The sequence below is a fragment of the Oncorhynchus clarkii genome, chromosome 15 (assembly GCF_045791955.1).
Source record: "Oncorhynchus clarkii lewisi isolate Uvic-CL-2024 chromosome 15, UVic_Ocla_1.0, whole genome shotgun sequence".
Classification (NCBI taxonomy): domain Eukaryota; kingdom Metazoa; phylum Chordata; class Actinopteri; order Salmoniformes; family Salmonidae; genus Oncorhynchus; species Oncorhynchus clarkii.
Genome location: NC_092161.1, coordinates 12237657 through 12250289, shown reverse-complemented (window position 1 = coordinate 12250289; position 12633 = coordinate 12237657). Strand labels below are relative to the sequence as shown.

Sequence of the window (12633 nt, the reverse complement as noted above, 5' to 3'; positions counted from 1 at the left end):
CATGAAGTGCTTTAAAAGGCTGGTCATGGCTCACATCAACAACCCTAGACCAACTCCAAGTTGCATACCGACCCAACAGATCCACAGATGATGCAATCTCTATTGCACTCAACGCTGCCCTTTCCCACCTGGACAAAAGGAACACATATGTGATTGATTAATTAATTAATTGACTACAGCTCAGCGTTCAATACCATAGTGCCTTCAAAGCTCATCACTAAGCTAAGGACCCTGTGACTCACTGCAACTGGATCCTGGACTTCCTGACGAGCCGCCCCAAGGTGAGAAGGGTAGGTAACAACACATTCTCCGCACTGATTCTCAACACGGGGCCCCTCAGGGGTGCGTGCTCAGTCCCCTATTGTACTCCCTGTTCACTCATGAATGCATGGCCAGGCACGGCTCCACACCATCATCACGTTTGCCGATGGCAGTTGTCCTGATCACAGACAACGATGAAACAACCTATAGGGAGGAGGTCAGAGACCTGGCCATGTGGTGCCAGGACAACAACCTCTCCCTCAACGTGATCAAGACAATGGAGATGGTTGTGGACTACAGGAAAAGGAGGACTGAGCACGCCCCTTCCCACCTTGGGACGGCTCGGCTTCCGACCGCAAGGCAATATGACTAGGGTCCTTACCTCACTGGGGCCAAGCTTCCTGCCATCCAGGACGTCTGTACCAGTTGGTGTCAGAGGAAAGCCCTAAAAATTGTCAAAGACTACAGCGACCCTAGTCATAGACTTTTTTTGTCTCGACATTACTTCCTGATTCCTCCTCTACACATTCAATATTGACTTCTAACATGGACTGTCCTGAACCAACTGCATAGGACTGGAATACTGATATCTGCTCCAGCAGCAGGTTCTAAAGCAAATAATTCATAGTACACAGTGTACGTTTGTGTGTTCCAAGTACAGATCAGTGTGTTTAAGTCTCACTTGCTGATATGGACACATACACACAGTGAGAGACAGGCAGACAGACCTACAGTACCTGTTCTTTGACAGAGGCCAGGATAGCGGAGGTGGTCTCTGTCCCGTCTGATCCGTCTCCATTAGATGACGGTAGACCTGGACTCAGCAGACTGGCTCCCTGCTCTGATGGCTGGTCTGGCACCGGCATACCTTCTATAGACAACAACAATATTACATTATATAATATACACACATCACATAGAATTCCTCCTATAGACAACAACAATATCACATTATATAATATACACACATCACATAGAATACCTCCTATAGACAACATTAATATCACATAATATAATATACAATCATCATTACTCATACTCATAGTATACCTCCTATAGACAACAACAACATCATCATCATTACTAACACTCAAAGTATACCTCCCATCAACAACAACATCATCATCATTACTAATACTCAAAGTATACCTCCTATAAACAACATCATCATCATTACTAATACTCATAGTATACCTCCTACAAACAACATCATCATCATCATTACTAATACTCAAAGTATACCTCCTATAGACAACATCATCATCATCATTACTAATACTCATAGTATACCTCCTATAGACAACAACAACATCATTACTAACACTCATAGTATACCTCCTATAGACAACAACATCATCATCATTACTAATACTCATAGTATACCTCCTATAGACAACAACATCATCATCATTACTAATACTCATAGTATACCTCCTATAGACAACAACATCATCATTACTAATACTCATAGTATACCTCCTATAGACAACAACATCATCATCATTACTAATACTCATAGTATACCTCCTATAGACAACAACATCATCATTACTAATACTCATAGTATACCTCCTATAGACAACAACAACATCATTACTAACACTCATAGTATACCTCCTATAGACAACAACATCATCATCATTACTAATATTCATTGTATACCTCCTATAGACAACAACAACAACATCATTACTAACACTCATAGTATACCTCCTATAGACAACAACATCATCATCATTACTAATATTCATTGTATACCTCCTATAGACAACAACAACATCATCATCATTACTAATACTCATAGTATACCTCCTATAGACAACATCATCATTACTAATACTCATAGTATACCTCCTATAGACAACAACATCATCATCATTACTAATACTCATAGTATACCTCCTATAGACAACAACATCATCATCATTACTAATACTCATAGTATACCTCCTATAGACAACATCATCGTCATTACTAATACTCATAGTATACCTCCTATAGACAACAACATCATCATCATTACTAATACTCAAAGTATACCTCCTATAGACAACATCATCATCATCATTACTAATACTCATAGTATACCTCCTATAGACAACAACATCATCATCATTACTAATACTCATAGTATACCTCCTATAGACAACATCATCATCATCATTACTAATACTCATAGTATACCTCCTATAGACATCATCATCATTACTAATACTCATAGTATACCTCCTATAGACAACAACATCATCATCATCATTACTAATACTCATAGTATACCTCCTATAGACAACATCATCATCATTACTAATACTCATAGTATACCTCCTATAGACAACAACATCATCATCATCATTACTAATACTCATAGTATACCTCCTATAAACAACATCATCATCATTACTAATACTCATAGTATACCTCCTATAGACAACATCATCATCATCATTACTAATACTCATAGTATACCTCCTATAGACAACAACATCATCATCATTACTAATATTCATTGTATACCTCCTATAGACAACAACAACAACATCATTACTAACACTCATAGTATACCTCCTATAGACAACAACATCATCATCATTACTAATATTCATTGTATACCTCCTATAGACAACAACAACATCATCATCATTACTAATACTCATAGTATACCTCCTATAGACAACATCATCATTACTAATACTCATAGTATACCTCCTATAGACAACAACATCATCATCATTACTAATACTCATAGTATACCTCCTATAGACAACAACATCATCATCATTACTAATACTCATAGTATACCTCCTATAGACAACATCATCGTCATTACTAATACTCATAGTATACCTCCTATAGACAACAACATCATCATCATTACTAATACTCAAAGTATACCTCCTATAGACAACATCATCATCATCATTACTAATACTCATAGTATACCTCCTATAGACAACAACATCATCATCATTACTAATACTCATAGTATACCTCCTATAGACAACATCATCATCATCATTACTAATACTCATAGTATACCTCCTATAGACATCATCATCATTACTAATACTCATAGTATACCTCCTATAGACAACAACATCATCATCATCATTACTAATACTCATAGTATACCTCCTATAGACAACATCATCATCATTACTAATACTCATAGTATACCTCCTATAGACAACAACATCATCATCATCATTACTAATACTCATAGTATACCTCCTATAAACAACATCATCATCATTACTAATACTCATAGTATACCTCCTATAGACAACATCATCATCATCATTACTAATACTCATAGTATACCTCCTATAGACAACAACATCATCATCATTACTAATACTCATAGTATACCTCCTATAGACAACAACATCATCATCATTACTAATACTCGTAGTATACCTCCTATAGACAACATCATCATCATTACTAATTGTTATGTGATTTTTGATGAATAATGACTTAATTATGTATACATTTAACGTAGAACTATAACTGACAGAATACTACCCTGTCACTGTATGATTGTATGAATCTTATTAGAATCATAACACGAAATCTAATATGTGTAGTGTTAGTCAAGAATTAGAACAGGGACTTTCTGTTCCTTGTTAGAAACTAATGGAGCTATCGTCAGACCGGCTGGAATACTGTGTTCCTTACAGGACATCCTGTCCCCACCAAGGGAGGGGAGAGACCTTGGGCTTGTAGTAAATTGTTTAACAGGTGGCAGACTATTTATGAGTAGGAGAAGACTTGTGAACTATGTTGCCATTGTATCTGAGAGGAGGAGGGAGATGTGTGACGAAATGTGAGGTATATAGACCAATGTGCCGGAAATGATAGGCAGAGCTCTCTAACTAAACATTCCTGACAATTGTAGCTGGGCCTCCGTCTGATTCATTCCAACCAGTTTCCTACAAATGCTGGGTATCAGGCTGAGTAATCAATTCAATTGGGTTTATGAACACTGAGAACTTAATTATCTTGACACTAATACTCATAGTATACCTCCTACAAACAACAACAACATCATCATTACTAATACTCATAGTATACCTCCTATAGACAACAACATCATTACTAATACTCATAGTATACCTCCTATAGACAACATCATCATCATTACTAATACTCATAGTATACCTCCTATAGACAACAACATCATCATCATTACTAATACTCATAGTATACCTCCTATAGACAACAACATCATCATTACTAATACTCATAGTATACCTCCTATAGACAACAACATCATCATTACTAATACTCATAGTATACCTCCTATAGACAACATCATCATCATTACTAATACTCAAAGTATACCTCCTATAGACAACAACATCATCATCATTACTAATACTCATAGTATACCTCCTATAGACAACAACATCATTACTAATACTCATAGTATACCTCCTATAGACAACAACATCATTACTAATACTCATAGTATACCTCCTATAGACAACATCATCATCATTACTAATACTCATAGTATACCTCCTATAGACATCATCATCATTACTAATACTCATAGTATACCTCCTATAGACAACAACATCATCATCATTACTAATACTCATAGTATACCTCCTATAGACAACATCATCATCATTACTAATACTCAAAGTATACCTCCTATAGACAACAACATCATCATCATTACTAATACTCATAGTATACCTCCTATAGACAACAACATCATTACTAATACTCATAGTATACCTCCTATAGACAACAACATCATTACTAATACTCATAGTATACCTCCTATAGACAACAACATCATCATCATTACTAATACTCATAGTATACCTCCTATAGACAACAACATCATTACTAATACTAATAGTATACCTCCTATAGACAACAACATCATCATCATCATTACTAATACTCATAGTATACCTCCTATAGACAACAACATCATTACTAATACTCATAGTATACCTCCTATAGACAACAACATCATTACTAATACTCATAGTATACCTCCTATAGACAACAACATCATTACTAATACTCATAGTATACCTCCTATAGACATCATCATCATTACTAATACTCATAGTATACCTCCTATAGACAACATCATCATCATCATTACTAATACTCATAGTATACCTCCTATAGACAACATCATCATCATCATTACTAATACTCATAGTATACCTCCTATAGACAACATCATCATCATTACTAATACTCATAGTATACCTCCTATAGACATCATCATCATCATCATTACTAACACTCATAGTATACCTCCTACAAACAACAACAACATCATCATCATTACTAACACTCATAGTATACCTCCTATAGACAACATCATCATCATCATTACTAATACTCATAGTATACCTCCTATAGACAACAACATCATCATCATTACTAATACTCATAGTATACCTCCTATAAACAACATCATCATCATCATCATTACTAATACTCATAGTATACCTCTTATAGACAACATCATCATCATCATTACTAATACTCATAGTATACCTCCTATAGACAACATCATCATCATCATCATTACTAATACTCATAGTATACCTCCTATAGACAACAACATCATCATCATTACTAATACTCATAGTATACCTCCTATAGACAACAACATCATCATCATTACTAATACTCATAGTATACCTCCTATAGACAACATCATCATCATCATTACTAATACGCATAGTATACCTCCTATAGACAACAACATCATTACTAATACTCATAGTATACCTCCTATAGACAACAGCATCATCACCATTACTAATACTCATAGTATACCTCCTATAGACAACAACATCATCATCATCATTACTAATACTCATAGTATACCTCCTATAAACAACATCATCATCATTACTAATACTCATAGTATACCTCCTATAGACAACAACATCATCATCATTACTAATACTCATAGTATACCTCCTATAGACAACATCATCATCATCATTACTAATACTCATAGTATACCTCCTATAGACAACAACATCATTACTAATACTCATAGTATACCTCCTATAGACAACAACATCATTACTAATACTCATAGTATACCTCCTATAGACAACAACATCATTACTACTACTCATAGTATACCTCCTATAGACAACAACATCATCATTACTAATACTCATAGTATACCTCCTATAGACAACAACATCATCATTACTAATACTCATAGTATACCTCCTATAGACAACATCATCATTACTAATACTCATAGTATACCTCCTATAGACAACAACATCATCATCATTACTAATACTCATAGTATACCTCCTATAAACAACATCATCATCATCATCATTACTAATACTCATAGTATACCTCCTATAGACAACATCATCATCACCATCATTACTAATACTCATAGTATACCTCCTATAGACAACAACATCATTACTAATACTCATAGTATACCTCCTATAGACAACAACATCATTACTAATACTCATAGTATACCTCCTATAGACAACAGCATCATTACTAATACTCATAGTATACCTCCTACAGACAACATCATCATCATCATTACTAATACTCATAGTATACCTCCTATAGACAACAACATCATCATCATCACTAATACTCATAGTATACCTCCTATAGACAACAACATCATTACTAATACTCATAGTATACCTCCTATAGACAACATCATCATCATTACTAATACTCATAGTATACCTCCTATAGACAACACCATCATCATCATTACTAATACTCATAGTATACCTCCTATAGACAACATCATCATCATTACTAATACTCATAGTATACCTCCTATAGACAACATCATCATCATTACTAATACTCATAGTATACCTCCTATAGACAACATCATCATCATCATTACTAATACTCATAGTATACCTCCTATAGACAACAACATCATCATCATTACTAATACTCATAGTATACCTCCTATAGACAACATCATCATCATCATTACTAATACTCATAGTATACCTCCTATAGACAACAACATCATTACTAATACTCATAGTATACCTCCTATAGACAACAACATCATTACTAATACTCATAGTATACCTCCTATAGACAACAACATCATTACTAATACTCATAGTATACCTCCTATAGACAACAACATCATCATTACTAATACTCATAGTATACCTCCTATAGACAACAACATCATCATTACTAATACTCATAGTATACCTCCTATAGACAACATCATCATTACTAATACTCATAGTATACCTCCTATAGACAACAACATCATCATCATTACTAATACTCATAGTATACCTCCTATAAACAACATCATCATCATCATCATTACTAATACTCATAGTATACCTCCTATAGACAACATCATCATCACCATCATTACTAATACTCATAGTATACCTCCTATAGACAACAACATCATTACTAATACTCATAGTATACCTCCTATAGACAACAACATCATTACTAATACTCATAGTATACCTCCTATAGACAACAACATCATTACTAATACTCATAGTATACCTCCTACAGACAACATCATCATCATCATTACTAATACTCATAGTATACCTCCTATAGACAACAACATCATCATCATCACTAATACTCATAGTATACCTCCTATAGACAACAACATCATTACTAATACTCATAGTATACCTCCTATAGACAACATCATCATCATTACTAATACTCATAGTATACCTCCTATAGACAACATCATCATCATCATTACTAATACTCATAGTATACCTCCTATAGACAACATCATCATCATTACTAATACTCGTAGTATACCTCCTATAGACAACATCATCATCATTACTAATACTCATAGTATACCTCCTATAGACAACATCATCATCATCATTACTAATACTCATAGTATACCTCCTATAGACAACATCATCATCATCATCATTACTAATACTCATAGTGTACCTCCTATAGACAACAACATCATCATCATTACTAATACTCATAGTATACCTCCTACAAACAACATCATCATCATTACTAATACTCATAGTATACCTCCTATAGACAACAACATCATCATCATTACTAATACTCATAGTATACCTCCTATAGACAACAACATCATCATCATTACTAATACTCATAGTATACCTCCTATAGACAACATCATCATCATTACTAATACTCATAGTATACCTCCTATAGACAACAACATCATCATCATTACTAATACTCATAGTATACCTCCTATAGACAACAACATCATCATCATTACTAATACTCATAGTATACCTCCTATAGACAACATCATCATCATCATTACTAATACTCATAGTATACCTCCTATAGACAACATCATCATCATCATTACTAATACTCATAGTATACCTCCTATAGACAACAACATCATCATCATTACTAATATTCATTGTATACCTCCTATAGACAACAACATCATTACTAATACTCGTAGTATACAGTGGGGCAAAAATGTATTTTTTCAGCCACCAATTGTGCAAGTTCTCCCACTTAAAAAGATGAGAGAGGCCTGTAATTTTCATCATATGTACACCTCAACTATGACAGACAAAATTAGGAGAAAAAAATCCAGAAAATCACATTGTATGATTTTTAATGACTTTACTTGCAAAATATGGTGGAAAATAAGTATTTGGTCACCTACAAACAAGCAAGATTTCTGGTTCTCACAGACCTGTAACTTTTTCTTTAAGAGGCTCCTCTGTCCTCCACTCGTTACCTGTATTAATGGCACCTGTTTGAACTTGTTATCAGTATAAAAGACACCTGTCCACAACCTCAAACAGTCACACTCCAAACTCCACTATGGCCAAGACCAAAGAGCTGTCAAAGGACACCAGAAACAAAATTGTAGACCTGCACCAGGCTGGGAAGACTGAATCTGCAATGGGTAAGCAGCTTGGTTTGAAGAAATCAACTGTGGGAGCAGTTGGAAATGGAAGACATAAATGGAAGACATAAAATATCCCTGATAATCTCCCTCGATCTGGGGCTCCACGCAAGATCTCACCCCGTGGGGTCAAATAATCACAAGAACGGTAACACACTACGCCGCCAGGGACTCAAATCCTGCAGTGCCAGATGTGTCACCCTGCTTAAGCCAGTACATGTCCAGGCCCGTCAGGCCCGTCTGAAGTTTGCTAGAGAGCATTTGGATGATCCAGAAGAAGATTGGGAGAATGTCATATGGTCAGATGAAACCAAAATATAACTTTTTTGGTAAAAACTCAACTCGTCGTGTTTGGAGGACAAAGAATGCTGAGCTTCATCCAAAGAACACCATACCTACTGTGATGGGGGGTGGAAACATCATGCTTTGGGGTTGTTTTTCTGCAAAGGGACCAGGACGACTGATCCGTGTAAAGGAAAGAATGAATGGGGCCATGTATTTGGAGATTTTGAGTGAAAACCTCCTTCCATCAGCAAGGGCATTGAAGATGAAACGTGGCTGGGTCTTTCAGCATGACAATGATCCCAAACACACCACCAGGGCAACAAAGGAGTGGCTTCGTAAGAAGCATTTCAAGGTCCTGGAGTGGCCTAGCCAGTCTCCAGATCTCAACCCCATAGAAAATATTTGGAGGGAGTTGAAAGTCCGTGTTGCCAGCAACAGCCCCAAAACATTTATTTATTTATCCATTATTTTACCAGGTAAGTTGACTGAGAACACATTCTCATTTGCAGCAACGACATGGGGAATAGTTACAGGGGAGAGGAGGGGGATGAATGAGCCAATTGTAAACTGGGGATTATTAGGTGACAGTGATTGTTTGAGGGCCAGGTTGGGAATTTAGCCAGGACAGCGGGGTTAACACCCCTACTCTTACGATAAGTACCATGGGATCTTTAATGACCTCAGAGAGTCAGGACACCCATTTAACGTCTCTTCCGAAAGACGGCATCCTACACAGGGCAGTGTAGTGGGGCATTGGAATATTTTTAGACCAGAGGAAAGAGTGCCTCCTACTGGCCCTCCAACACCACTTCCAGCAGCATCTGGTCTCCCATCCAGGGACTGACCAGGACCAACCCTGCTTAGCTTCAGAAGCAAGCCAGCAATGATATGCAGGGTGGCCCCAAAACATCACTGCTCTAGAGGAGATCTGCATGGAGGAATGGGCGAAAATATCAGCAACAGTGTGTGAAAACCTTGTGAAGACTTACAGAAAACGTTTGACCTCTGTCATTGCCAGCAAAGGGTATATAACAAAGTATTGAGATATACTTGTGTTATTGACCAAATACTTATTTTCGACCATAATTTGCAAATAAATTCATTAAAAATCCTACGATTTTTTTTCTCATTTTGTCTGTCATAGTCGAAGTTTACCTATGATGAAAATTACAGGCCTCTCTCCTCTCATCTTTTTAAGTGGGAGAACTTGCACAATTGGTGGCTGACTAAATACTTTTTTGCCCCACTGTACTTCCTATAGACACCAACAACAACATGACTAATACTCATAGTACAGTATATCTTCTAAACAACAACAATTATATCATAATTACTATTCAAATATCACATAATAAGAACTTGAGTGAAAAACCTCTTCTTTATTATCAAACAACAACACATTAGGGTCTTCCAGCCTTCATGTAAAGTAGACACGAGTAGTTAACTTGGGATTGAGTAAATAGCAGGCTTATTATGAGAGTTGTGGGAGTGAAATTCAATCACTTCAGATTCTACTGGATTTTCCACAGTGTTGCTGGAGCTCCCTCTCTCACACTTCAGAGTGTTAACTGGCTTAGATAAACTACAGTGAGCAGTCTCTCAGCCTATCCTAAGGTCCGAAAAAGGGAGGTAGGGAGGGACTGGGAGAGTGGGAGAGAGAACTCACTGAGAACTCACTGAACAGTGTCTCGCTTTTGAACGTCCCCAGGAGCTCTGAGAGTGCTTACTGCTAATCTGCAGGATGGCACCCACCGTCATGTTCAAGAGGTAAAAGTGGTACTGTGAGGAGATATTTTAAGAGGTACCTGGGTGTGCGTCTCTCTCTCTCTCTCTCTCTCTCTCTCTCTCTCTCCCTATCGCTCTCTCCCCCCCCCCCCCACTGTCTCTCCTTAAACATGTTTAACCTTCAGCAGTGTAACTGGCTCCATGGCAGCCAAATCACTATGGCAGCCAAATCACATCACTGTGGAAACTGTTTCAGTGCTAGCTTGAGAACAGACAGGGAATCCCTGTTAAAGTGGTTCCTTTCTCTGTCCTGTTACTGAGACAGAGAGAGACATGGACAAGGGCCTACCAACAGGCACACACACAAGGCAATAACAAACACAAATGGCAGACATTACAGTGCATGAGGAAAGTATTCAGACCCCTTGACTTTTCCACATTTTGTTACATTACAGCCTTATTCTAAAATGTCTTAAATAGTTTTCCTCCCCTCATCAATCTACACACAATACACCATAATGACAAAGCAAAAATAGGTTTCTAGAAATGTTTGCATATGTATTAAAACTGAAAAACAGAAATATCACATTTACATAAGTATTTAGACCCAATATTCAGTACAGCACATTTGGCAGCGATTTCAGCCTGGAGTCTTCTTGGGTATGACGCTACAAGCTTGGCACACCTGTATTTGGGTAGTTTATCCCATTCTTCTCTGCAGATCCTCTCAAGCTCTGTCAGGTTGGATGGGGAGCATCGCTGCACAGCTATTTTCAGGTCTCTCCAGAAATGTTTGATCGGGTTCAAGTCCGGGCTCTGGCTGGGCCACTCAAGGACATTCAGAGACTTGTCCCGAAGTCACTCCTGCATTGGCTTGGCTGTGTGCTTAGGGTCGTTGTCCTGTTGGAAGGTGAACCTTTGTCCCAGTCGAGGTCCTGAGCAATCTGGAGCAGGTTTCCATCAAGGATCTCTCTGTACATTGCTCCATTCATCTTTCCCTCGATCCTGACTAGTCTCCATGTGCCTGTCGCTGGAAACCATCCTCACAGCATGATTCTACCACCACCATGCTTCACCGTAGGGATGGTGTCAGGTTTGCTCCAGATGTGATGCTTGGCATTCAGGCCAAAGAGTTCAATCTTGGTTTCATCATACCAAAGAATCTTGTTTCACAAACACAAAGGTGCCTTTCGGCAGACTCCAAGCAGGCTGTCATGTGCCTTTTACTGAGGAGTGGCTTCCATCTGGCCACTCTACTATAAAGGCCTGATTGGTAGAAGACTGCAGATATGGTTGACCATTCCTTCAAACTCACGGCTTGGTTTTTACATGCACTGTCAACTGTGGGACCTTACATAGACAGGTGTGTGCCTTTCCCAATCATGTCCAATCAATTGAATATAACACAGGTGGACTCTAATCAAGTTGTAGAAACA

General features: G+C 37.2%; 1 protein-coding gene across 1 annotated transcript in view; it reads right to left on the bottom strand.

Annotated features, from left to right (window-relative positions):
- The window catches only part of LOC139366914 (catenin delta-2-like), a 573021-nt gene that overhangs the window by 463940 nt on the left and 96448 nt on the right, over positions 1 to 12633 (bottom strand). The window contains exon 2 of the mRNA XM_071104665.1: positions 999 to 1132. Within this exon, the coding sequence (XP_070960766.1) occupies positions 999 to 1127 (129 nt within the window). The 5' untranslated portion in view covers positions 1128 to 1132. The remainder of the gene's footprint in view (positions 1 to 998; positions 1133 to 12633) is intronic.